General features: G+C 50.8%; 1 protein-coding gene across 2 annotated transcripts; it reads left to right on the forward strand.

The window, feature by feature from the left end:
* The first annotated feature begins 916 nt into the window (after positions 1-916).
* TBATA (thymus, brain and testes associated) lies at positions 917-13,951 on the forward strand. 2 transcript variants are annotated; one of them, XM_060034843.1, is made up of 11 exons: positions 917-1,010; positions 2,269-2,501; positions 4,404-4,559; positions 5,444-5,523; positions 6,276-6,284; positions 6,697-6,873; positions 8,825-8,906; positions 9,706-9,850; positions 11,440-11,492; positions 12,533-12,606; positions 13,690-13,951. In XM_060034843.1, the coding sequence occupies exons 1-11, from the start codon at positions 964-966 to the stop codon at positions 13,813-13,815; spliced, it is 1,182 nt and encodes a 393-aa protein (XP_059890826.1). In that variant the 5' UTR covers positions 917-963; the 3' UTR covers positions 13,816-13,951. The 2 variants fall into 2 exon arrangements, with proteins under 2 accessions (XP_059890826.1, XP_059890827.1); XM_060034844.1 differs by lacking the exons at positions 6,276-6,284; positions 13,690-13,951 and having other exon boundaries at positions 5,444-5,529; positions 12,533-12,717.
* The last annotated feature ends 12,966 nt before the right edge of the window (positions 13,952-26,917 follow it).

Raw genomic sequence — 26,917 nt, forward strand, 5'->3', positions numbered from 1 at the left:
TAGTTGCAGCAGGCAGGCTCCTTAGTTTTAGCTTGCCGGCTCCTTAGTTGCAGCACGTGTACTCTTTAGTTGAGGCCAGTGGGCTCCTTAGTTGCGGTTCACTGGCTCCTTAGTTTTGGCATGCATTCTCTTAGTTGCGGCATGCATGTGGGATCTAGTTCCCTGAACAGGGGTCAAACCTGCGTCCCCTGCATTGGAAGGTGGATTCTTAACCACTGCGCCACCAGGGAAGTCCTCTAATTTTGCTTGCTTTTGAACTTTATCTTTATTATTATTTATTTATTTATTATTTTTTTGCGGTACGCGGGCCTCTCACTGCCACGGCCTCTCCCGCTGCGGAGCGCAGGCTCAGCGGCCATGGCTTATGGGCCCAGCCACTCCGCAGCATGGAGGATCACTCCGGGATCCTCCCGGACCGGGGCACGAACCTGTGTCCCCTGCATCGGCAGGCGGACTCTCAATCACTGTGCCACCAGGGAAGCCCTGAACTTTATCTTTAAAAAGCATCTCAGGCCATATGGTCTCCTGCAAACTTGCTTTCCTGGACTTAGCATCACATTTGTAAGATTCATCTATGTTGTTGCGTGTAGCTGTGGTTCGTTCATTGCCGTTGCAATATAACGTTCAATCGTCTGAATGGACCACAGCATATTTATCTATTCTTCTGCCACTGGACATGTAGACTGTCACCAGGTTTTTGCTAATTTGAACAATGTTGGTTTGAATATTCTTACACATAGCCCCCTTTGCACGTCTGCAAGAGTTTCTCTGGGGTATATTTCTGGGAGAGGAACTGCTGGGTGATACGGCATGCAAATGTTCAATTTTATAAGATATTGCCAATTTTTTCCCCTAGAGTCTGTTCCGGTTTACACTCCTACTACCAGTCAACGAGAGTTCCCGTTATCCATCTTCAACACTAGTATTAAATTCACCGGTCCTTACTCTGTTAGAGGCCCTACAATGGCTACGGAAGTGAGGACCCAATTGGCGGAGCACCCACTGACGAGGTAAGGTCCCAAATGCCTTCCCTGCTGACCAAGGAGGTGGAGGGGGCCGGGGTGGGCGGAAGACAAAGGAAGTCAGCAAACTGAGGGTCCAAGTGGAGATCACCTTCCACTGCCATCAGCCAGGCCCCCAGTGGGTTCTCAGGCCTGAGTTAGCAAATCACAAGCAGGGCCCCTCCTGGGTAGGGACAGAGTCACAGGCAGGGGGCAGGAGCACAGAAATTCCAGGGGTTTTCAGGGGCTGACTTCTTCTGTTAGTTGGGGGTAGGGGAGGCCAGCTAACAGCGACTTTCAGAGAAGGTTTGCTTTATTTCTTTAAGTCCCAGACCCCTTAGAGGCGAATCGAGGACGGAACAGGAAACTCAGGGGCCTGGTCAGCGAGATCCGCAGAGATTCCTGGGGCAAAACGCCTTGCTTAGCATATCCAGAGTCCATCTATACACCTCCAGAGGGATTCCCTTCAGCCAGGACCACCGGAAGGGAAAGCAGACAGTGAGCAGGCAGGTGGTCCCACCAGGCCCCTGGCGGACAGCAGCCCACCTTTGGATCCTCGCTGGACCTACTCCATCGCCTCCTCCGGGGGCAGAAGCACAGCGTCCTCAGGAGCGGGAAGGGGTGCGGGTGGAAGACAGAGAACCTGAGACGCTTGTCTCCAGCGAAGCGAAGCAAGAGCTTGAGGCTTCCCTGCAGCGACGCAGCCCTGACAGCCGCCCTGTCACCTCTGCATCTCCCGGGAGGGGCCCCCACGGGACAAGGACTCACTGGCCTAGTCTGGCCTTGGCGCCAGCTTTGGCCCCTGGACGCTGAGTCTGGGCCAAAACTGCCCCCGAGGGCAAGGGGGGAGGGTGACAGCCTATAGCTGGCTTCTCTTGGGCTGCCAGCAGTTTGGCTTGGGGAGAGGCCCATGCTAGGGTCAGCCCCCTGGCCCTGGAGGTGTATATAATGTGCCTTTGCTCCAGTCCAGGTATTTGGATGAGTAGGTGGGTCTATGGCTTCTCTTTCTGGCTTTAGAAATGGTTTCTGAGAGAAAACTGGGGTCCTGGCTCCCTGCTCAGGCATCTTAGGAAGACAGAAGGGTCCCTGGGGCCGGATGGCATGGCTGGGAAAGGAGCCTGGGGGAGGCTCAGCTTTGGTGTCACGGGGGTGGCGGTGAAATCCCGGAAACCAGACTTCAGAGCATCTCAGGAATGGATTCTAATAAGCTCAGGTGGGCACCGCTGCCGGGGGGCTCCATTTGCTTCTCCCTGACCCTCTCCTTCAGGCCAAGGACTGAGCCAAAACCCGAGAAGTCAGGGTGCTGGCCAAGGAGCCACGCGGACGGCGGGCCACAGAAAGAACTGAGGATCCCAGGGATTGTGGATTTCAGGCTGATCCGAGAGGAACTGAGGACCTCCAAGCCCCAAACGCCCGGTGCCCACCGCTTCGGCCACCTCAGCCATCACTCCTTCTTCTCCCGGCACCACCCCCATCCCCAGCACGTGACCCACATCCAAGGTAGGGCTGGGGCCGGCCAGAGCCTGGCCGGAGGTGGGGACAGGGGAGGGCGTGCTGGAAAGGGAGAACCTGAGGCAGGGGCAGGGTGCGGGGGTCCAAGGGCAGACTGCCTAGCCCCACAGGATTTACGTCATTGCCAATTCTCCCATTTTACAAATCAGAGAAAGGGATGAACGTTCTGCTGCAGAGCTGCACTCTCTGGTCTAACTCAGGCCATTTCAGCCACTCAGCTATCCATCCACCAAATATCTAATGAGTGTGAACTATGGGTCAAGCAGTGTTTTAGGTCCTGGGGTTATGAGAGTGAGCGAGACAGACAGTGCCTGCCCTCACGGAGCCGACTCTTTGGTGGGAAAGAATAGGAAATAGATAAGGTGTCAGATGTGGTAAGTGCCAAGGCTATACAGGGAGGCCTGACCAACAGCATGACATTTGAGCAAAGGATAAAGGAAGACAGGGCATGACCCGTGTGGATCTCAGGGGGAAGAGTGTCCCAGGCAGAGGGAACAGCAAGGACAGAGGCCCTGAGGCAAGAGCATCCTGGCTCTGTTGGAGAAACAGCAAGGAAGTCAGTGTGGCTGGAGCAGAGTCAGGAGGGGAGAGAAAGGAGATGCATCAGAGAGGCAGCTGGGCCCACAACGCGTGGGCCTTGGAGCTCACCATGGTCACCCTTAAGCCATCTCGGTGAGTCAGGTGGGAGCCACTGGAAGGTTGAGAGCAAAGAGGTAGCAGAAGGGATCTACTGGCTTTTGAATGGATGGTGGCTTGGACCGGGGAGGTAGCAGTGGAGGAGTTAGTGTCCCTGCTCTAGAGATATACAGAAGGTAAGGCCAACGGGATTTGCTGATAGATTCAAAACAGAGTACGAGACGGGAGAGGAGGCAGCCCGACTCCCAGGTGTTTGGCCTGAGTAACTGGAAAACTGGAGTTGCACTGGCTGAGACAGGGAAGCCCACAGAAGGGGCCAGTGGAGGGTGGGGAGGGTCAGGGGTTCGGTCTGGGACGTGGGAGATGCAACATGTGCGATGCCTCTTAGAAGTCCGAGAGGAGGTATCGAGTAGGCAGTCAGGTCCATTTGGGGCAGAGATGCCAACGTGAGAGCCGCTCAGATGGGGGCGGTATTTATGGGATCATCAGGGGACCATGTAGATGCGGGGGAGGAGAACCTGGCATGAGCCTGGGGACCCCAAGGCTAAGGGGTTGAGGAGATGAAGAGGAAGCAGTAGCCGAGGGGCTGGTGAGCCAGGAGGACCCAGGAGAGTGAGGGGTTCTGGCACTAAAGGAAAGTGTTCGGGAAGACAGAGTGAGCACCCACGGTAAGTCCTGACCAGGCTGTTCCCCAAAGCTGAACTAATGATGCTATAGCATCACACAAACCTTAGACTGGAGGGTCCTCACGTGTAAATGTCTCTTACCGCCTCCAGGCTGCCACGCACTCAGCCCTGGAAGCCTGACAGATGGCATGAAGTTTTATCCAGAGGGTCTCGCTCCCTGTGATTTGAGCCCAGGCCCCTCTCGTCACAAACTGTGGCTTAATGCCCCCGTCCCCACATCCTCTTCTTTAAGCTGCCTGCCTCTGTGCTCACACCTGCACTTCACTGCCCTGTCGTAGAACACCGAAAGGACCCCAGGACTAGGGTCTCAGGAAGCCCGGGTTCCTGTCTTACCTCTGCCTGACTCACTGCGTGACCCGGAGCACATCCTTTCGCTGCCATTCTAGGTGTCCCCAGGGGTAAGGTCGCAGTGGTTACAAAGGCCCTCCCAGCTCTCGCCATCTCTGGGCTTGTGGTTACTGGAGGAAGTGGGCCAAGTGCAGCCCCTGCTCACCAGCCTCCTCCCAGCCCCCTGGAGTTCTTGGGGTCCACTCAGGCCCCCCTTCTCACAGCCTCTAACCCTTCACAGGTCTCACCGGGAAGCCTGTCTGTGTTGTCAGGGACGAGTTCTCTCTGGCCGCCTCACGTCAAGCCACACTCTTACCCCGCTCGCTGATCGGGATGCCCACCATCTCGGTCCCCATTGGAGACCCGCAGTCCAATCGGGATCCCTGGCTTGCTTCTGGTGGGTACTTGGGCCACAGCCCCTCTACCTTGGGGTTATCCGTGTGCCTGGCTTGGGTGGGTGCCTGAGAAGGAAAGGGCCATTGCTCTTAGGTCAGGGGGTCTGGTGGGGAACCCCAGTGTTTTCCTTATTTCCTCAGGCAGCTGCATTTGCATTACTCCCCAACCCCAGGTCCTCAGAAACGCACCCCTGCTTGGCTTTGATGTGTCTGAGGAGTCATAACAAGCAGGTGTGGGCAACAGTCATGTGACTTACAGCTCTAGCCAGGAACAGGATTGGAAATACTGTATTTCGTAACTTGTGTGCTCAGGTCCCAGCCAATCAGAACAGCCAGCCATAGATAGTGCGTTGGGGGGCGGAGGGGGAGGGCAGCATTTCAGAGGCCTCTGCGCTGCCAAGCCTTTCCCTTTCCCTTAAGGGCGGGGAGGACCCTGGGGAAGGGGCAGAGGGGCTTGGAAGGCTTGCTGCAGTGCTCGTTACCAACCTCGCCAGGAGTCACTCAGTATTTTAGTAACTGCCACAGCATATCGACTGAATCTCTGTCCTGGCTTTGGGCTCCTAAAAGAGGCAAAGCTAGACTAAATCACAAACATCTTGGTACATGTAGCCAAATGTTCTCCAGCATCTCCCAGTAAAGCCACAGGCTAGGACACCAGTATCAGTAGCCACCATACCCACCAACCCACCAGCGGTGTGATTCCTACTCCTTCCCTCAAGGGCACCACCTCCCCGGTGAAGCTACCCTTCCCGTTAAGATGCAGGGCAGGAAGACGGGGAGGAGAGGAGGCTCTTCCACCTACAGTCCTCCCCACACCCAGTGTACAGGGAGGGCAAGGAGGAGAGCCCCAGGTATCGGTTGGCCGGATCTCGTCCCCTCCTTCCAGAGGCCTGGAAGAAGGAGTTGAAAGACCTGGCTTCCCGGGTGGCCATCTTCACCAAGGAGAACGCGCTGAAGAGCAAGGAGGTGGGTGCAGAACAAAGCAGCTGCCTGAGAAGAGACGAAATGGACTCACTCCTTTGTAACTAAATCCCTCCCACGTGGCCTCCAGCAGATCCGTGTAGCGCGAGCCTTCCTGAGAGGCGCTACTGTTGGCACGGGGGAAGGGGCCCATGAAGTCAACCCAAGGGGGAGGGTCCCAGTGAGGGTTCAGAGGACAGAACGTACCAGGTGGAGAAATCCAAGAAGGGCTCATAGTTTAGAAGCGGATGGAGAGAGACGTGCCTAGTGGAAGCACACAGCATAAAGGCTCACAAGCTGGAAAATGCAGGGCCTCTTTAGAGACCAGAGGGCTGAGGAACAGGGCACAAGTGGGCAGCAGTGAGGGAGAAGGTGGGAAAAGGGCTGACTTTGGACGTAGGCAAGATCAGCTTGTTTCTCATTTCTGAACTTCGTTTCGTGTCTAATCTGAGAAGGGGTGGAAAATCCCTGAAGCATTACAGACAGAATGGGGGTGGCCTCCTGGGTGCTATTTGCTGATAAACCAATAAGGACAAGCGGGAGGCAGCTTGAAGGTGGTTGAAATTGGTCCTAGGACAGGCCCGGAACTTTGTGGCCGAGTCTGGTCCCGCCCTTGTCTTGGGCAACAGAGTTCCCGTCCCTGCTCTGCAGCTAACTCACTGTGACACTCAGGGCAACTCAGCTAAGCTGTCTGGGTCTCAGTTTTCTTATCTTTAAAATGGGGAGAAGGATACTACCAGTCTTAACTGGAGTTCCAGGGGCAGGAGGTCCTAGGCCTTGTGCCCACAGGCCTGGCTCAGGAAGGTTTCCCAGGGCAAAGAAAGGATGGCAAGCTGTGGGGGACAGTATCCTACACCAAGGCAGGATACTGTTTTCAAATCTCTGATGGGCTGGGGGGAGGGGCGGGGGGAGGGGCATGGGGAGGGCCTACCCAAGAAGAAGTACAAGGACCACCCGAGAACCATGGCGGGGAGCCAACATTCAATGAAATTCCAGCAGGAAGAGCAATAGCTATAATGGAAGGGCCACCCCACTGGCAAGCGGGGTCTAGGACAGGGTCGGGTTGGCCTGGGTGATATCCTGGGTCCCCGGCCTCCTCCTCTTCTTTTCCCCCTTGTCCCCTCTGCTTTCTCCTCTTTCTCCCTCTCTGCCAAGAGTCTCTGGCTGCTTTTTTCCCAGCAGAAGGAGGAGCCTCAGCGGGAGAATGGGGCAAAGTACTCAGCAGAGACTGGTAGGCTCATCCCTGCTTCCTCCCGGGCCACGGCCCGCCGCCACTCCCGCCAGGGCGTACGAAACCACTCTCCGAGCACAGGTGGAGGAGACCAGACCTTCATCCTACAGGATCAGGAGTTGCTGGTGAGGTGCTGGGAAGGTTGGGGGCTGTGGACCCTACAGAGGCCCTAGTCTGAGGGCAGAGAACATGGTGGTACCTGCTCCCAGGCTCACAGGGATCCAACTAGGACCCTTGCAAACTGCTTTCAAGCCTGGCTTCTCCCAGGGAGCCTTGCACCTGAGACCACAAGGCTCAAAAACCCCAGACCTGGGAGTCAGGAGCCTGGATTCCAATCCCCAGCTGCCTCTAGCTTTCTGTCTGAGCCTTTCCCTCTCTAAGTCCTTTTCCCTCTCGGGACCTTAGTTCCATGATTTAGCCAAACTGGGAGCACGGACACGTTGTCACACGGTCTGGTCCAGCTGTGGCACCTGACGTGTTAGCGAAGGGAGCCACGGCGGTGGAATGAGAAGCCTGGAGGTGGAGGCCCTGCCTGGCGTGTCCTCACCACGCCCAGCCTGCTGCCCCCCCGCAGCCTGCAAGGCTGGTCGCAGCCACCTCCCCACACCCTGGAGCCGTCTGGTCTGTGCTGCAGCGAAGCATAAAGCCCCCTCCTCCGTGTTCGAGTGTCCCATGGGGGCCTGAGAGGCACGCAGGAGTCGTGCTGGCGGGCGAGGCAGTGAGCGTCTCTGTTCAAAGGCGCACCCGTTCTCCAGGAGAGGCCAGACCATGACAGCATCCTGACACCTGCCCTGTGACCAGTGCTTTAAAGCACGCAGTCCCCTTGGAGCCCTAAGACAGTTCAGGGAACAGAGAGAGCAGACAGGACCCCATTCCACAGACGGGGAGGCTGAGACCCTGCCGGGTGACAGCCCACGGCGCAGGTCCCCGGAGAGGGCGCAGCATAGCAGGGGCTAGAACACAGTGCTCTCTCCACCATAGGGCGGCCTCACCTTCCCTGGAAGTAGGTTCTCGGGTCCTGTGGGGAGGGGGCACAGGGCAGGTAAGTTGGATGCGGAGAATGGAGAGGGACCCCGGGCAGATGGGGGCGGGGGTCAACTCAGGGGGCGGGTACCCGGGGGTGAGGGTGGGCAGCCTAGCAGTCGCAGGCCTGGGGAGAGGCCCGGCCCAGTTCCCGCTCTGCCAGGGATGAGGCAGACCTGCTGGGCACTGACAGCGCACCTCGGGTCCTGGGGAGACTGACCACCAAGCGCTGAGGGAACCCCACTTTCCTAGGACCCCGGGGGCTCCGCCTCCCCCCGTGGGCCCCAGCTCCACACAGGCACAGCCGCCAGCAGCAGCCTGGCCCAGGAAGCCCCCATCGCCCTTCCAAGACAGAGCTGGATCTCTTGCCGCTGATCCCTGACTGGAGGACGCCGCAGGGAAAGGGCCCTGAAGTAGCCAAGATGCTGGAGGCTGAGAAGGCGGCTGGGAGTGAAGAGCACAGGGCTCTGGGCGGGAAGGAGCCCCCGGCCGAGCAGGGCACAGAACCAGCTGACTTCGACCCTCAGGCCGCCCACAGGGATCACCCCACCTCTTTGCTAATATCTCCAATCTCTGAACTTGGGAACTTCAGGGAGGGGAGGCCCATGGGGTCCCTGAAATCCCCACACCAAGGACCCAAGCATTTGGGAGTTGGTGCGTCTCTGAGGAGCTGACGGGCCAGCCCTGACCTTGTCTTCCCCGTGAGGGACTTTGGGGTACAACCAGCCCAAGTAGGGCTCAGGGACGAGGGGTCCAGGTGCCTGATTCTGAGGCTTCGTTCTGCCACAACAGCTCTGCGAGGTGTCCTCCTCTCTCGAGGCCTCAGACGCCTCATCTGCCCAGTAGGGAGGTTAAGAATCTTCCTCCAGGGCTGTAGGCAGAGAAAGCTTTCTACAAAGTGTAAAGTCCCGTGCGGAGGGGAGGCAGGGACCATCGTGGGGACCCGTCTAGCCAAGCAAGGGCTCTGGGAGACCACCTTGCGGGGGAGGCAGCTGTGCAGCCAGCTACATGCTGTCCAGCCACGCCGACCCAGGCCTGTCGTCCTGCCCACAGATCCTGGAGCTGCTTTCTCAAATCCTGCAAACAGACTCCTTGAATACTATCCGGTTCTGGCTACTCTACGCGCCCCCCAAGGGTGAGGACACAGTCCCGGGCCCAGAACCTCGTCTGAGTGGAGACCGCTGAGGGCTGTGTCCACTGTTTCTGCAGGACTCAGGTGTCACTCGGCTCCCACCCCAGGGCCTTACACGGGGGCCTCTCCTCCTTTTTGGAGCCCCAAACTAATCTCTTCCAGCTAGACAACGTCACTGCTCCCTCCTCCACATTCCTCAGCAGGGTTTCCACGACCCTGCTCCTTAGAGGGGACCCCCTCCTCCACACTGACCACAGGCCTCGGCCCCTGGGAGGGAGACACTCAAAGACCATACTTAGCAGACATGGCCTTTAATCCACCACTGTGGGGAATGCACACGCACAGAGATGCAAATACACGTACATAAGAGCACACACACACGTGCACATGGACACGTAAACGGACGTACACATACTCACTAGGGCAGTAGGTGGAGGGTGTATCTAAGTGGGCGGGTGAGGAGTGATGAGAGCCAGAGAGCTGATTGGACGAGAGAGTAGAGGGGGGGGAGGGCGGGTCCCCAGCCGGCTTCCCAGGGGGCCAGGGGCCGAGGTGGCAGGTGAACCAAGAACCAGGGACACTCGAGAGAGGTGTGGAAGGCCGAGGCACGCTGCACACACAGGGGCCAGAGAAGTGTGGCCTTCCCCACGGGCCCCCGAGGACAGAATGTGAGATGGTTAGAGAGCCGTCTGGACCCACTGGGCAGAAGAGCTGGAGGGCCCGCTCCCTGACGTTCCCACCTAGTGGCAGGATGGGGGCCGAGGTCTTGCCCCTGAGGATTCTCCCCCACTTGTGCTTACAGAGAAAGACAGGGCACTAGGCCTCCTGCAGACAGCAGTGGCTCAGCTCCTTCCCCAGGCCCTAGTCTCCATCCCATCAGAGAAACTCCTGAACCAGCTCCAGGAAATTCAAGAACCACTTCAAGAGAGGCAACAGCTACCCTACAGGTGGGCTTCGCACCCCTCAGCTGCCCCTCTCCTCCCTAACATTCAGCCACCTGTCCTCCCAGGTGAGGCCAGTGGAGGCCAGAGGAGGGAGCCCGGTGCTGGCCAGAGCCTGGGCTGCCTAAGCCTGTCCTGGAGGAAGAGGCCCATGCTCTCCCCCGGACCTCCCCCTGTTCTACCTATGCGGCTTGAAAGCTTACTCTACCAGACCAGACTCCAGGGGCCAGCCGTGGGGATGCTAAGGGGGTGACCTGTGTCACTTATAGCAAGACAGGGCCAGGTAAGCCACATCTAGCTCTCCAGGAGCTCTTGGTCTTTGGGAAGACACAACAAGCAGAGAAGGAACGGTGACACAAGGCAGGCAGAAGTACCTTTATGCGGGTATTAAGTCCTCTGCATGGCTGGAGAGAAGGATTAATGATGAGCTGGGGAAAGGGAAGATGAGGGAAGTCCGCACACAGCAGGGGAGTGGGGCCTGAGTGTCAGCCATGGGACCAGCAATCCTGAGTGCCCACTATGTTTGCCTGACACCGCTGGGTGTTTCACACGTTTCTAGTCCATACAGCCACCCACGGAGGCAGTATTACCTCCATTTTACAGATGAGAAAACTGAGGCTCAGGAACAGTTGAATGACAGCCCCAAATCACGCAGCTGGGCAGCAGAAAAGCTGGGGTTCAGACTTAGGCTTATCTGACTTCCAAGCCCAGCAGCGCTCAGACCCACCAGGGAGCTTATTGAAAAGGCAGATGAGATTGTCACACAGTAGGGTGGGGGTGAACGCGGAGATGTGTATTTCCAACAGTCCCCTAAGTATGTCTGATAGCGCCTGGGGACACTGCTGGGATGGATAGGATTTGAACAAGCAAATGAGAGGGTGGGGAAAGTCAGGAGTGGAAGTCAGAAATGGGAAGCGTTAGGGAATGTTAAATTTGGGAGTGGCTGGAGCGCGGGTGGGTGGATTGGTGAGAAGGGGGCGGCATGCTGTGCTGGCTTGGATGTGCTGAAGGTGTGGGTGCTTGCTCTGGCCCTGGACTTGGTTTTCTTTTCCACTTTGAGACCAGGGGTGGCACAGTGGTAAGGCAGCTTCACTGTGACCTTAGGCAAGCCACCTCCCATCTGTGAGCCTCTGTTTCACCTTCTCAAAACACCCTCTCCTGGAATCATAGGGAGGAAAAATTACATCGGGTGCATCAAAAGGCTTGCTGAGTGCAAAGCCAATACAAGATATAAATGTTATCCATGCTCATCAATAATTCATCAGGGAAGCAGGGTTTCTGTCTTCTCCACTCCCACAGGAAGGCTTCCTGTCTGCAGGGAAGCAGTAAGCCAGGGGAGGGCAGGTGCAGTGGCCTCCCTACGGCTCCTTACAGAAGGGCCTTGGTTCCCTGTGGCCACAGCGGGCGATGGAGTCACAGTTGTTGGGGTCCTGCTTGGGGTGGGGCCATCCCTGGACAGACACCTGCTGGCTCTCAGGAGGGGTGGGTCTTGCCTCTCCCTGGGGCACCTTCCCCACCTCCCTGCCCACCCTGCCACTCGGCTGGCTGCACGGCTCCAGCCTGACCTTCCCAGCCTCTCCTTGTGTTGGTTTTAGCCAATCCCTGAAGAAGACAAAGACGCCACCTCTATCAAAAAGCGAAAAACCAGGTAAGAGTCCACATAGCAGGTCACTGGGGGCTCAGAGAGGCCCACCATGGCTAGATTCCTCAGGGGATACAAGGACCCCCTGGAGATGGAGCCCTGCCCAAAGAAGCGGCTCATTTCATCCATCCATCCATCCATCCACTCATTCGTTCAGCAGATCCTTAATCAGTACCTAAGTGCTAGCTTCTGGGATCACTGGGGGAGAATCTGGAGACGAGTTCCTGCTGCCGTGGAGCTTCATCCTAGGGAAGGAGTGCAGACCACAAAGACACCTGAGGCAGATGGGTGCCCTATGGAAAATGACAGGGCGATGGCAGAAGCAGGAGGACTGGCAGGGTGGGGAGAGGGCCCCTTGAGCCGAAAGGCAGGAAGGATCCAGCCCTCTCTGGGTCAAGGGAGAGCCCGCGAGCAGGGCTTCCACCTGCCAGGTGTGTTGGTGAACGAGCAGGCAGGCCAGGGTGGCCGGAGCCTTGTGGGTTGGGGACAGTGGTAAGACATGAGATAGATGGACAGAGCCGGCCTGTGGGAAATGCCAGGCATGTGGTCTCATAAAGAGAGCATGGGGTTACCAGCAGGGTGTGGTGGGACCCCTCTGGCTGCTGTGTAGAGAATGGACTGTGGGGTCCCAGAGGGGATGAGGGAGACCAGGGAGGAAGGGGTACCTTAGACCAGAGCGGGGGTGGGGGGGAGGGGAAGGAAGGCTGGAGGGGAGAGGAGAGGACAGGTATTCTCAATGTACTCTGTTCTCCCCCACTAGACTGTAAAGGGTCCTGTGTGCCGGGCAGCGTGTCTGACACAGAGTAGGTACTGCTCAGACATCTGTGACCTGGATGTAGAAGAGGGCGGTGAGGCTGGGGGAAGGGAGCCAACCCCTCCCAGGTTGCCAGGAGAGCCCAAGCAAAAGCCTGGCCTGACCCAGGCACACACATATCCACCAGGGCCTGGCGGGGAGAAGGGGTCTCTCCTGATCTCCTGGGCAGCTCCCAGGTAGGGACCTGGCCCCTCACACTCTCCTGCCTGCTGTGTTCCACGCCCCCCCCCAGAGAACCCTGGGAAAGCACAACTTCTTCGCGTGCACTCCAGCCAGAACCCAGAAGAGAAGGCGGCAAAGCCAAAGGTAGAGTGTTGAGGAGTTCGCACCACTTTGCCCACCTTGCTCAAGAAGAGCCCCTGAGTTCAAAGATTCGGCCTGCACCTCCTCAACAGCAGTACCGGTTTTCCTATCACATGGAGCCTATTAAAATACTGTCTTCCCCTTAAGAGGACAGTTCCGCTCTCCTACCAGGAGGTCTGTGCTTGGGTAGTTTGCTCCAGGAGGGGGGATGAGCTGTACCAAACCATCCCAACTCCCTTGGAGAAAGCCTCCCCATGTGGGGCTTCCCTGGTTCTGTTAGGTTCCAGAGAACTGAAGGGCAGGTGGTAGATGGGGCTCTGCTCATCCTTGAGCCAAGTCTCCCAGGGTTCTGGGTAGATAAGAACAGAGGGTGGGAACTCACAGGCCACTTTCCAACACTGATCCATACCAATTATTGAGTCCCTACCAGGCACTGAGGCAGATACTAGCTAATTCATATAGAACACTATATGAATTGTTGTACATATTTTATATAGGGTACTATGTTTGATGTTCCCCAAAGCTCTATGAGGTAGAGAATCACTCCCATTCTATAGATGAATAAACTGAGTGAGGCTCAGAAAGGTGAATTAGCTTGTCCAAGGCCACACAGTAAGTGACAACCAGGATCCAAATGCAACATGTCTGGATCTAGAATCCCTGCTCCCATCTGCTGTATTCTGCTGCCTTACGAACAGCAACCCTCACCAAAAGTTGTGGTCACATTCCTGAAGAGCATATGGTTAGGAAAATGGCGGCTGGCAAGACCAAGAAGGAAAGGGACATTATATAAATGTGACCCAGATGCAACTGGGGTGTCTCTATCCTTTAAGATATAGAGAAGGCGGCTTTGACCCTCTGGGAAGTCCAATGTCTTCCTTGAGATTTCTGCAAATTGCTTGGGGTGGGGTGGGGAGGTCGGCATTGAGTATTTACAATTTCATCATCACCTATGGCTCTGAGCTCCTACTTCTACTGACTTAGTTCAGTCCACGGATTGTGGCTCCACTCTCTACTTCCAGCACTGCCCCCATTCCCCCACGTCAGTTCATATGACCCCTTTCACACAAAACTTGTGCACGGCAGGCTTCAGTCAAGATCAGCGGCTGGGGCTTCCCTGGTGGCGCAGTGGTTGAGAGTCCGCCTGCTGATGCAGGGGACACGGGTTCGTGCCCTGGTCCGGGAAGATCCCACATGCCGCGGAGCAACTAAGCTCGTGTGCCACAACTACTGAGCCTGTGCTCTAGAGCCCGTGAGCCACAACTACTGAGCCCACGTGCTGCAGCTACTGAAGCCCACGCGCCTAGAGCCCGTGCTCCGCAACAAGAGAAGCCACTGCAATGAGAAGCCCGCGCACCGCAACGAAGAGCAGCCCCCACTCGCCGCAACTAGAGAAAGCCCGTGCACAGCAACGAAGACCCAACACAGCCAAAAATAAATAAATAAATAAAATTTATAAAAACAAAAACAACAACCATGCCCTGGGAATTCCCTGGCTGTCCAGTGGTTAGGGCTCCACGCTTCCACTGCAGGGGCACAGGTTAGATCCCTGGTCAGGGAACTAGGACCCCGCATGCCGCGTGGTGCGGTCAAAAAACCCAAAAAACCAAACCAAGACAAAAACCTATGCCCCTTGCCATGTCACTGAATTTCCCCTGCCCTGTCCTCAACCCTGCCACCAGTTTGCCCCCAGAAAGCCCACACTATTTTATTTTTTTCCAATTTTTTCTTGTAAAATATACATAACACAAAATTAACCATTTAAACCACTTTGAAATGTACACATCAGTGTCATTAACTACATGAACATTGTTTGCAACTATTACCACCACGCACCTCCAGAACTCTCTTCATTTTGCAAAGCTGAAACTCTGAAACCCATTAATAATTTCCCATTCCCCCTCTTCCCAGTCCCTGGCATTCCACTTTCTGTCTCTGAATCTGACAACTCTAGGTCCACCATATTAGTGGAATCATACAGTCGTACGCATTATCCTTCTGTGTCTGGCTTACGTCGCTTAGCGTGATGTCCTCAAGCCTCATCCATGTCGTAGCATGGCTCAGAATATCCTCGCACATTTACTTTTTTAATCGATGCAGCAGTTCAGCTCCTCCAGCCTCTGTTCCCAAACCCTCCAGCTCCACCTTGCCGTCTAACCTCATTTAGGGGCTGAGCTGAACAGGAGGACTGTTCATGGAATAGGGTCCTTGCCCCTGGGCAGCTGTGGTTACAAGAGTATATCGCTACTCCATTATGAATAACTTTTTGAAATCCAGACAGTGAAAAATTCTAAAAGCTATCTGTTTCCAAAATATACCATACTTCTTGGCACAAAAGCCCTGGGTCCTTAGGTAATCCTTCTACCCCTCCTCTAATTTTTCAGGAAAAATTGTCATGAGATTAATATCTGCCCCTGCAGATTCTCATACTTTCTTACTCCCTGGAGCGTGCCTCTCTTTTAAGTTCCTTAGCCCATCCTTCAAATCTATTTATTTTGCTTTCTCCATCTCGTGTTTCCTTTTGCAACTCGCTGCAAAATGCTTGTGTCACTGCCTGGCTTTTGCACCCATTGTCACTGCATTGAAAGACAAGATGTTTCAGGCCTGGCTTCTTACCTGTGTATTTTGCGGGTAGATTGTGAACAGATGAGATCTTTCTCAGCAGCTCTGCAGTCTGTTAGGAGAAAGATAAGGGGACTGAGTTGAATCATGTGCACATAGAAACACTGTGGAAATAAACATGTGCTATGCAAATGGGAATGGGAAACTACCATATTGCAAAAACACAGATGGCTAACCTATGGTTGCATGGGATGATCTGACCTCATTCAATGCTCACAGCCACCCGTAAAGTAGGTCTTATAGGTGGAAAACCCAAGGCTCAGAGCAGAAGCAACATCAAAATTTACACAGCCCATAAGCAGTGGATTCAAACTCAAGGCTGTGGGCTCCTCTGTCAGTGCCCTTTACTTTCTGCCAGCTGCCATCTTGCAGGATCACCCCAAGTCCCACCTGTCTCCAGACAGAGAAGTGGACCCTTCTCTCACTTCCAGCCACTTCACTCTCTCTTCCTTCTGCTTCCTCTTCTTCCGTCCCTTAGGTATGGAGTTCGGCAGGGTTTGCTGTGACTCCTTGGCCCTCTTTGAAGTCCTCCAACAGGCCTGCATCCTTTCTCCATGTTTTAAGGGAGTCACTGCTGAACCCCAGGGGGACAGCCAGCTGGGAGAATTGGAAGGTTCCAGACATCTCACAAAGCACTGGCCAGAGTCATCACTGGCCTTCCTGGAAATGCAAGTGGTGTCTGGCCTGCCTTCCTCGTCACCTGCACAGGGCCATCTTGACCTCAGATCCTGTGCAGGTTGGAGGCCAGGCTGGTTACTGGGCTGTGGCCTGTAAGCTCTGCTTGGCTTTGCAGAGTTTCTGTGCCCTGCTTAGCAGCACTCCCTGTCTGGGCCCCCTTTTGGGCAACAAGGTGACTTCTGCTGGGTGTCAGGACCCCATGACTACTCCTGAGTCACTTCTAAATTTTCCTTGGCTCAGGCCCTGGAATTTCTCTTCTCACTCCCCTCTGTTTCTCTGCCTGCCTGAAGCATGAGGACAGATTTTCCCTTCCAATCTTCTCTCCTATGGCTCTAGGTCCTCCTTGGGATCCAGTCTCCTTAGTCACTGTGAAAGCCATTGTTGGGTTTGCCCAGATGCCCCCACCCCCTTCCAGGTGGGCCTGAAACTTAGCTCCGTCCAACCAGAGTGCCCCATTCCTGGGCACAGTGACTGGTTCAAGGATTGGATAAGCATGTGACCCAAACCAGGCCAACCAGAGTCCACCCTTGGGATTGTTTTGTTGGCTGGGAAGGAATGTTGGCTTTTGAGATGATGCCATCATCGGTCATCATTGCTCCAAGAGACAAAGCTGTGGATTCAGTCACACCTGATGGTCCTGATTCTTCCCCATTCTATGAGACAATAAAATTATTTCTTAATCGAAGTGTTGATTTTTATGCACTTTTAACATAAACCTGACTATTTTAACCATTGTTAAGCGTATAGTTCAGTGATATTAAATACATGCATATCGTTGGGCTGCCATCACCACCATCCATCCATAGAACCCTTTCCACCTTGCAGAACTGAAACTCTATACCCATCAAACCATAACTCCCATTCCCTCCTGCCCCCAGCCCCTGGCAACCACCCTTCCACTTTCTGTCTCTATGGATCTGACTGTTCTAGGTACGTCATATAAGTAGAATCATACAATATTTGTCATTTTGTGACTAGCTTACTTCACTTACCATAGAGTCCTCAAGATTCATCCATGTTGTAGCACGTGCCAGAATGTTCTTCCTTTTTTAGGCTGAATAATATTCCCTTGTATGTATATCCTCCATTTTGTTTATCCGTTCATCCATCGGGGAACATTTGGGCTGTTTTGCTTTTTGGCTATTGTGGATAATGCTGCTAGGAAATTGAGTGTACAGAAGAAGTTGATTTTTATGTTACATGTGACCAAAGGGATCCTGGATAATCTAAGGTCACACAGCTAGTAAGCAGAGGCCCCAGAACTAGCATACAGGCTCATCAGACTCCAGAGCCACTGACAAGAGCCCTTGGTTCCCAAACTTGAACCATTCTCATACCCCCGTCATGAACATGTTACAACTGTTCACCACCTGTACTATATTCCTTCATATTTCTTTAAATTTACCTTTTTACTTTTTTTCACTTAACTATAGTTTTGACCTCAGCGATAATATCCCTGGCATCATGGTTTGGAGGTGTTATTTATAAAAGTTTCTCATACACACAAAAATAAATAGAAATAGAAATGTTTAAAATGATAATGTTCCTCCGTGTGCCCCCTAAGTTCAACTTGTACCACCAGAGTACACTTTCCACACCTCGGGAAACGTTGACTAGAACAGATAGCAGTTTGAAGATGAGAGAACCACGCTTGGGACCCTTGGCTAAAGGACACACGCGGGGGTCAGCTTCTCCATGCCCAGTTTGCTGGCTCAACAGTCACCCCACTGACCGCCCTCCACTTGATGGGTGAGATGAGAATAGGCTGGAGACCCCTTTTCAGCAAAGGCAGGGGAAGGTGGTACCCTCCCTCCTGGAGCCTTAGGAGCTCACTGTTGGGACATCCCTCAGACGCTCCCAAGCCCCCTTCCCAGCCCATGGCAAACCCTCATTGTAGCACCCATGACATGGCGTCCAACTTCAGGTTGGACAAGGACAGTAACAGAGATCCCACCACCTTTCCTGACTGCTCACACCTTAGTTCTGTCCCCAGAGCCACAGAGATCAGGTCTTTCCTTCTTCCTCTGGCTTTCTAATTTTGCCCTTGTCAGAACTCTTTTAGGTCTCAAACCACGCCTCCTTTCAAATATTTATACCTTAAAAAAAAATTATTTTTGGTCTGATTGCATTAGCTAATACTTCCAGAGAATAATGTTAATTAATAACTATGATAGTGGGCATTTTAATAGTATTTAATGGGAATGCCTTTCATTTTTCACCATTGAGCATGAGTTGACTTTGTTTACATATCAAATATATATAAACTGAAATATTCACATATTCGTAAAGTTAGGTCAAGAAGTATCCTCCAGCTCTTACATGTTTAATCCACGCTGGAACCTTATGAGGTAGATACTATCGTTAAAGACAATTTTACAGATAAGGAGCTGGAAAAAAAGAAGGAACTTGCTCAAGGTCGTATAAGCAATAGGAAACCGATTCAGGATTCAAATCTTGCAGCTTGAATGGGCAGAGCCCATCCTCTTAACCCCATTCTAACTCCCCATAATAACTCCACATGGTAGATATTAGCACAATTTTATAGACGAGAATTCAGAAGAGAGGTTAAGTGATTCGTCCAAGGTCAAACAGCTGACAAGTACATCCTTCTCACAGGTCAACAGGGTCGTCTTAGAGTTTATATCTACTGCACATTGGCTTAATTTCTTCTGCGTGCTGTGTGATTTATTTCCCTCAAATCTGTCTTCCATTTCACTGTCTTGTGTTTCTATCATGTCAGCTATACCCTTGATATTATTCTACTACATTCATTAATTCTGTAGTGGTATTATTTTTGTCCTTGTTTCTTTTCTTAGTCCTTTTCAACTCATTCTATTGCCTTGTCTGAACTTCAATCTCTTGTTTCAGAGTTCAAGTTGTCTTTAATTTCTTGGGAATGCAAAACAGTTTTGTTTTTTTAAAATTTATTTGTTTTACTTGTTTATTTTTGGCTGCATCAGGTCTTTGTTGCTGTGCGCGGGCTTACTCTAGTTGTGGTACGCGGGCTTTCGTTGCAGTGGCTTCTCTTGTTGCAGAGCACGGGTTCTAGGCGCCCGGGCTTCAGGAGTTGTGGCTCCTGGGCTCTGGAACGCAAGCTCAGTAGTTGTGGCGCATGGGCTTAGTTGCTCCGTGGCATGTGGGATCTTCCTGGAGCAGGGCTCGAACCCGTGTCCCCTGCATTGGCAGGCGGATTCTTAACCCCTGTGCCACCAGGGAAGCCCCCAAACAGTTCTTATCTAATATTTTCTTCTGTTCCTGGGTGTATCTTCTTCCAGAAATGTGCATGTCATCTTTCTTTGCCATGTTCTCCTTCCTCTGTCCCACTCCGTCCTTTTCTCCTGTGGAGTTTTTGCACAGGTACCCTGTCAGTTTCTTCTGGTTTCGCTTACGTTGGATCTGGAGTACGTCTTTCCAAGCCCCTTATTTGCACAGATGGTGACTTCTTGATTCTCCTCTTTGTTTACCTGGGCCCTGTGTGCACCCTCCTCTCTGAACATTAGCTTGAGGTCTGACTGTCATTGGTTTATATTCTTCCTGTTTCCCTCTTCAGCTTTCTGGGACAGAGGGGTTGGAGAAAACTGGGTCCTGGGAAGCCAGCATACCAACTGCGTCTCTGTTCTCTTCATCTGTAACTATTAAAAAATAAACTTTTAACTTTAAAACTGTGTTAGGTTTACAGAAAAACTGTGAAAAAACAGAGTATCCATATATCCTACATCCAGCTTCTCCCACTCTTTTTTCTTTTTAATGTAACAGCTTCACTGAGATCTAATTCACACACTGTGAAGTCCACCTATTTCAAGTGTACAATTCAATAGTGTTTAGTATTCACAGAGTTGTGCAACACAATCAATTCCAGAACATTTTCGTTACTCCAAAAAGAAACTCCAATACACATTGGCAGTCACTCTATTTCCCTAAAAGCTCCCCCTTCCCTATGCGGCCACTAAACTATTTTCTCTCTCCATGGATTTGCCTATTCTGGCCTTTTCATATAAATGGAATCATTTAATATGTGATTTTGTGACTGGCCTCTTTCACTCAGCATAACATTTCCAAGGACCATCCATGTTGTCGCATGCGTCAGTACTTCATTCCTTTATGGCTGAATAATATTGCATTGTACGGATATACCACATTTTGTCTATCCATTTACCAGTTGATGGACATTTGGGTGGTTTCTATCTTTTGGCAATTGTGAATAGCACTGCTATGAACATTCATGGACAAGCTTTTTGTGTACATATGTTTTCAATTATTTGGGGTCTCTACCTAGGAGTAGAATTGCTGGGTCCTATGATAACTGTGTTAAACTTTTTGAGGAATGGCCAGGCTGTTTTCCAAAGCAACTGCAACATTTTATATTCCTACCAGCAGTGTATAAGGATTTGAATTTCTCAACATCCTGTCAATACTTGTTATTGTCTTCTTTTTTTAATTATAAGACTTTTAGTTTAATTTTATTTTTGTTTTTAACATCTTTATTGGAGTATAATTACTTTACAATGGTGTGTTAGTTTCTGCTTTATAACAAAGTGAATCAGTTATACATATACATATGTTCCCATATCTCTTCCCTCTTGCGTCTCCCTCCCTCCCACCCTCCCTATCCCACCCCTCTAGGTGGTCACACACCAGCGAGCTGATATCCCTGTGCCATGCGGCTGCTTCCCACTAGATGTCTATTTTACATTGGGTAGTGTACATATGTCCACGCCACTCTCTCACTTTGTCACAGCTTACCCTTCCCCCTCCCCATCCTCAAGTCCATTTTCTAGTAGGTCTGTGTGTTTATTCCCGTCTTGCCCCTAGGTTCTTCATGACATTTTTTTTTTCTTAGATGCCATATATATGTGTTAGCATACGGTATTTGTTTTTCTCTTTCTGACTTACTTCACTTTGTATGACAGACTCTAGGTCCATCCACCTCACTACAAATAACTCAATTCCGTTTCTTTTTATGGCTGAGTAATATTCCATTGTATATATGTGACACATCTTCTTTATCCATTCATCTTGTTGATGGACACTTAGGTTGCTTCCATGTCCTGGCTATTGTAAATAGAGCTGCAATGAACATTTTGGTACATGACTCTTTTTGAATTATGGTTTTCTCAGGGTATATGCCCAGTAGGGGGATTGCTGGGTCGTATGGTAGTTCTATTTGTAGTTTTTAAGGAACCTCCATACTGTTCTCCATAGTGGCTGTATCAATTTACATTCCCACCAAGAGTACAAGAGTGTTCCCTTTTCTCCACACCCTCTCCAGCATTTATTGTTTCTAGATTTTTTGATGATGGCCATTCTGACCGGTGTGAGATATCTCACTGTAGTTTTGATTTGCATTTCTCTAATGATTAATGATGTTGAGCATTCTTTCATGTGTTTGTTGGCAATCTGTATATCTTTTTTGGAGAAATGTCTATTTAGGTCTTCTGCCCATTTTTGGAATGGGTTGTTTGTTTTTTTGAAACTGAGCTGCATGAGCTGCTTGTAAATTTTGGAGATTAATCCTTTGTCAGTTGCTTCATTTGCAAATTTTTTTCCCATTCAGAGGGTTGTCTTTTGGTCTTGTTTATGGCTTCCTTTGCTGTGCAAAAGCTTTTAAGTTTCAAGAGGTCCCATTTGTTTAATTTTGTTTTTATTTCCATTTCTCTAGGAGGTGGGTCAAAAAGGATCTTGCTGTGATTTATGTCATAGAGTGTTCTGCCTATGTTTTCTTCTAAGAGTTTGATAGTGTCTGGCCTTACATTTAGGTCTTTAATCCATTTTGAGTTTATTTTTGTGTATGGTATTAGGAAGTGTTCTAATTTCATACTTTTACATGTACCTGTCCAGTTTTCCCAGCGCCACTTATTGAAGAGGCTGTCTTTTCTCCACTGTATATTCTTGCCTCCTTTATCAAAGATAAGGTGACCATATGTGCATGGGTTTATCTCTGGGCTTTCTATCCTGTTCCATTGATCTATATTTCTGTGTTTGTGCCACTACCATACTGTCTTGATTACTGTAGCTTTGTAGTATAGTCTGAAGTCAGGGAGCCTGATTCCACCTTAAGAAACAGGAAACATCTCAAATAAAAAACCTAACCTTGCACCTAAAGCAATTAGAGAAAGAAGAACAAAAAAGTTAGCAGAAGGAAAGAAGTCATAAAGATCAGATCAGAAATAAATGAAAAAGAAATGAAGGAAACAACAGCAAAGATCAGTAAAACTAAAAGCTGGTTCTTTGAGGAGATAAACAAAATTGATAAACCATTAGCCAGACTCATCAAGAAAAAAAGGAAGAAGACTCAAATCAATAGAATTAGAAATGAAAAAGGAGACGTAACAACTGACACTGCAGAAACACAAAGGATCATGAGAGATTACTACAAACAACTCTATGCCAATAAAATGGACAACCTGGAAGAAATGGACAAATTCTTAGAAATGCACAACCTTCTGAGACTGAACCAGGAAGAAATAGAAAATATGAACAGACCAATCACAAGCACTGAAATTGAAACTGTGATTAAAAATCTTCCAACAAACAAAAGCCCAGGACCAGATGGCTTCACATGCGAATTCTATCAAACATTTAGAGAAGAGCTAACACCTATCCTTCTCAAACTCTTCCAAAATATAGCAGAGGGAGGAACACTCCCAAACTCATTCTACGAGGCCACCATCACCCTGATACCAAAACCAGACAAAGATGTCACAAAGAAAGAAAAGTACAGACCAATATCACTGATGAACATAGATGCAAAAATCCTCAACAAAGTACTAGCAAACAGAATCCAACAGCACATACATCATGATCAAGTGGAATTTATCCCAGGGATGCAAGGGGTCTTCAATATATGCAAATCAATCAATGTGATACACCATATTAACAAACTGAAGGAGAAAAACCATATGATCATCTCAATCGATGCAGAGAAAGCTTTCGACAAAATTCAACACCCATTTATGATAAAAACCCTGCAGAAAGTAGGCATAGAGGGAACTTTCCTCAACATAATAAAGGTCATATATGATAAACCTACAGCCAACATCATCCTCAGTGGTGAAAAACTGAAACCATTTCCACTAAGATCAGGAAAAAGACAAGGTTGCCCACTCTCACCACTATTATTCAACATAGTTTTGGAAGTTTTAGCCACAGCAATCAGAGAAAAAAAAAGAAATAAAAGGAATCCAAACTGGAAAAGAAGTAAAGCTGTCACTGTTTGCAGATGACATGATACTATACATAGAGAATCCTAAAGATGCTACCAGAAAACTACTAGAGCTAATCAATGAATTTGGTAAAGTAGCGGGATACAAAATTAATGCACAGAAATCTCTTGCATTCCTATATACTAATGATGAAAAATCTGAAAGTGAAATTAAGAAAACACTCCCATTTACCATTGCAACGAAAGTAAAAAAATACCTAGGAATAAATCTACCTAGGAAGACAAAAGACCTGTATGCAGAAAATTATAAGACACTGATGAAAGAAATTAAAGATGATACAATAGATGGAGAGATATACCATGTTCTTGGATTGGAAGAATCAACATTGTGAAAATGACTCTACTACCCAAAGCAATCTACAGATTCAATGCAATCCCTATCAAACTACCACTGGCATTTTTCACAGAACTAGAACAAAACATTTCACAATTTGTATTGTCTTTTTAATTATTGCCATCCTAGTGGGAGTGAAGTGGTATCTCATTGTGCTTTTCATCTGCATTTCCCTGAAGGCTAGTGAAGTTGAGCATCTTTTCATGTGCTCATTGGCTATTTGTGTATCTGCTTTGAAGAAATGTCTATTCAGATGTAATTTTGTTTTTAAAAACAAAACTCCTGGGCTTCCCTGGTGGTGCAGTGGTTGAGAGTCCGCCTGCCGATGCAGGGGACACGGGTTCGTGCCCCAGTCCGGGAAGATCCCACATGAGCCATGGCCTCTGAGCCTGCGCGTTCGGAGCCTGTGCTCCGCAATGGGAGAGGCCACAACAGTGAGAGGCCCGCATACCGCAAACAAACAAACAAACAAACAAACAAACAAACAAAACTCCTGTTTTGTATATGAGGATTCTCCATCCTGTCTGGAACTTTCCTAGTTCTACAGGGGACGCCCTGAAAGGAAAGCCCACCAGCCACTCTGGTTCGCGAGTCTCAGTTATTTTTGCTTTTGCTATAGCCCAGCACTTTGTTAATTCCGTCCTGCTAAGCCTTTGTTTGACATCAGAGATTATTAACATCGGGTAATCAGCGCTTGCATACTTTCTTCCCAGCAGCTGGGAGAGGGTAAAAGTTCACGCTAGCAGTTCTTCTGTCTCCACCTGAGTCCCTTTCCACCAAACTGGGGGGCACCCATGATGTTTTAGATTTTTCTTTGCCCAACTTCTCTCATCGTACTACTTTTAATGATCAAAGCCTGTGTCCGTTCCTGGAGCCTTCATTCAGTCTGGCCTAAATTGTTGCCTCCCTAACGTGAATCTTCACGAAGCATGTGGTTTTGGTTGAGACCCTTCCCAAGTTTCTATGTGAGTAACCCATTCCTTGCAATTTTTTTTTCCTTTGGGCCATTTCAGTATGCAAAAGGAAATAAAAATAGCAACAGAGATGCCATAATAGTAATTGTGTTTCAATTTTTGCTGACTTGGCTGTGAAGGAATAAAAACCTGGACAAGATTAAAGGCATGAGGATCAACTCGCACTGAAAAAGCAGCCCTGCCGTCATCAGGCGGGGACAGACACAGACAAAGCCAGATGCAAAGTTAACAGAAAATGCAGCTCTTCCCTAGGTCATGCCACAGCTGTAAAATGCCATAATCACGCCCACCCTGCGTGACTGTTGGTTTCTTGCCAGTGAGACCCCCAGAGCTCTGTTGCTATTTTCCTGTATTCCTGGGGATACCCAATTGCCCCATGACAGCACCCAGCCCCTGGTTAATCGCCACTTCTCATCCTGCCTCAGAAACAGTCACCAATCCAGGACTGACCCCTGCTTCCCTGGGACTCTTCCAGAACCCTTCAGGGGGAACCCAACCCTTAGAAAAGACACTCCCTGCTGGCTCTCTTTAGTCCAGCGGCATTCCACACTCCCTCACTGACCCAGGTCAGTCAGTTTTGATTTTGTCCGACCACAGGCTTGTCCTCTGGGTCTGTGGCTGCTTGGAGTGTAAGAGTGGGTATTAGGTTAGTGTCGCCCCGCTGTTGTTCCCATTCAGCTCAGCTTTTGTTTGCCGCCAGCAATAATTAACCCGGCGTAGTGACTGATTAGGTTCCTTCTTCCTGCCAGCGGGAAAGGAGAAAAATAGTACCTATTAGTGGCTCTCCCGGATCTGTTCACCACGTCTAGGATAGGGGTGGGTTCCAAACCCGGCTGCCCACACAGGAAGGTGCACAACCGTCCAGCCCCAACCAGGGACAGCATTTGGGTGAAGGGCCCACGATCAGTGTGCACACGCCAGGGCCTCTCCATGGAGCCAGGGAGCAACCTTCACGGCACTTGATCCTGCCCTCAACGAGCCGTCTGTCCCCACACAGTCCTTCCTCTCGTTGGGCCCCCGTTCACCCCTCAGCTCACTAAGGCCCCTTCTTCCTACCTGGACAGTCTATGATCTAAGTTCAAATGACAGAAATAAGTGGGGTTCCCAGTAATAAAAATCACTATCACTCCCCTCAGTCATGCCCCAAACCAGGTCCCCTGGCTCCTAGGCCTCTCTTTCTAGAGCAGCTAGGCATGTCCCCTCCAGACCTGTCTAGCCTAGGTAAAGTGAGGGCCCTCCGCCCTTTAAGGTAACTGGACCTGGAGCTGCACACCCTGGACTAGGAGAGCGAGGCAAGTGGGGGGGAGAGGAAGGCTCCAAGACAAGATGCTCCCGTGGGAGGGTCCAGCCCAGCCCACCTTTGCCCAGCTCAACAGACCAGATTTAAAACTCAGGATCTAGGGTTCCTCTTGAAACACCAGAAGCTGTGGAAACCCAGGGTCCTTGATACACTAGCATGAGCTCTCATTCACCATAGTCCACACCCTCATTTACAAGACTTGCCTCGTGTCTGAGAGCCCCACCCTGGACACACACACTGCCCCTTTGTGGCTACTCTAGCTTGCTCAGGTCCGCCCTTCAGCTCTCTAGCTCCCCATCCCCTAACTCGCTGCATCCACGTAACAGTGGCCTCAAGGCCCTGAGACAACGGGACAAGCTCTCGGCTGCAACAATTGCCCAAGGAGCATTTCATTAAATCACTGAGCCCTAGAGAAGGGAAGGTATTTTTTTTTAAATTTATTTGTGGGTCTTCGTTGCTGTGCGGGCTTTCTCTAGTTGTGGTGAGTGGGGGCTACTCTTCGCTGTGGTGCGCGGGCTTCTCATTGCAGTGGCTTCTCTTGTTGCGGAGCACAGGCTCTAGGCGTGCGGGCTTCAGTAGTTGTGGCACGTGGCCTCAGTAGTTGTGGCTCTAGAGAGCAGGCTCAGTAGTTGTGGAACACGGGCTTAGTTGCTCCGTGGCATGTGGGATCTTCCCGGATCACGGCTCGAACCCGTGTCCCCTGCGTTAGCAGGCAGATCCTTAACCACTGCGCCACCAGGGAAGTCCCGGGGAAGGTTTTGTCCATAGTCACGGATCAGGAAAAGTTCTGAGTGAAGTGTATTCTACTGCATTCTAAATTACAGAAAATTCCCAGAGGGACTCCAATTCCATTCACTGCAGTAGGTGTTGACTGACCCCCTACTGTGTCCTGACCACATTCCAGCTCTGCAGTTACTCACTGAGTGGAAGGATAGGCTTGGTGGCTTTAGAGCCAGCTCAACTGCTCATCGTGTGGCCTTCTGCAATTACCTCGTGACTCTGAGTCTTGGCTTCTGATTCATATGAGAACTGTTTCCAGCTAGAGCATTAGATTAATCAGTAAGTGGATTTCGATACTAGGAGCCCCAGCCCTTCTCTTTTTGCAAAGACTGTCACTTACTGGAAAACTGAGGCTGTCCTGCATACAGAATTACAGGTGTGTGTTTTGTCAGTTGCACGATCTC

The sequence above is a fragment of the Delphinus delphis genome, chromosome 16 (genome assembly GCF_949987515.2).
Source record: "Delphinus delphis chromosome 16, mDelDel1.2, whole genome shotgun sequence".
In the NCBI taxonomy this organism is placed as follows: domain Eukaryota; kingdom Metazoa; phylum Chordata; class Mammalia; order Artiodactyla; family Delphinidae; genus Delphinus; species Delphinus delphis.

Coding starts and splice junctions, on each gene's coding strand:
- TBATA (XM_060034843.1), top strand. CDS start 964: ATGGCTACGGAAGTGAGGACCCAATTGGCGGAGCACCCACTGACGAG. Junction 6,874..8,824: donor TACAGGATCAGGAGTTGCTG/GTGAGGTGCTGG, acceptor TCCTGCCCACAG/ATCCTGGAGCTGCTTTCTCA. Junction 12,607..13,689: donor AGAAGGCGGCAAAGCCAAAG/GTAGAGTGTTGA, acceptor TGTGCACGGCAG/GCTTCAGTCAAGATCAGCGG.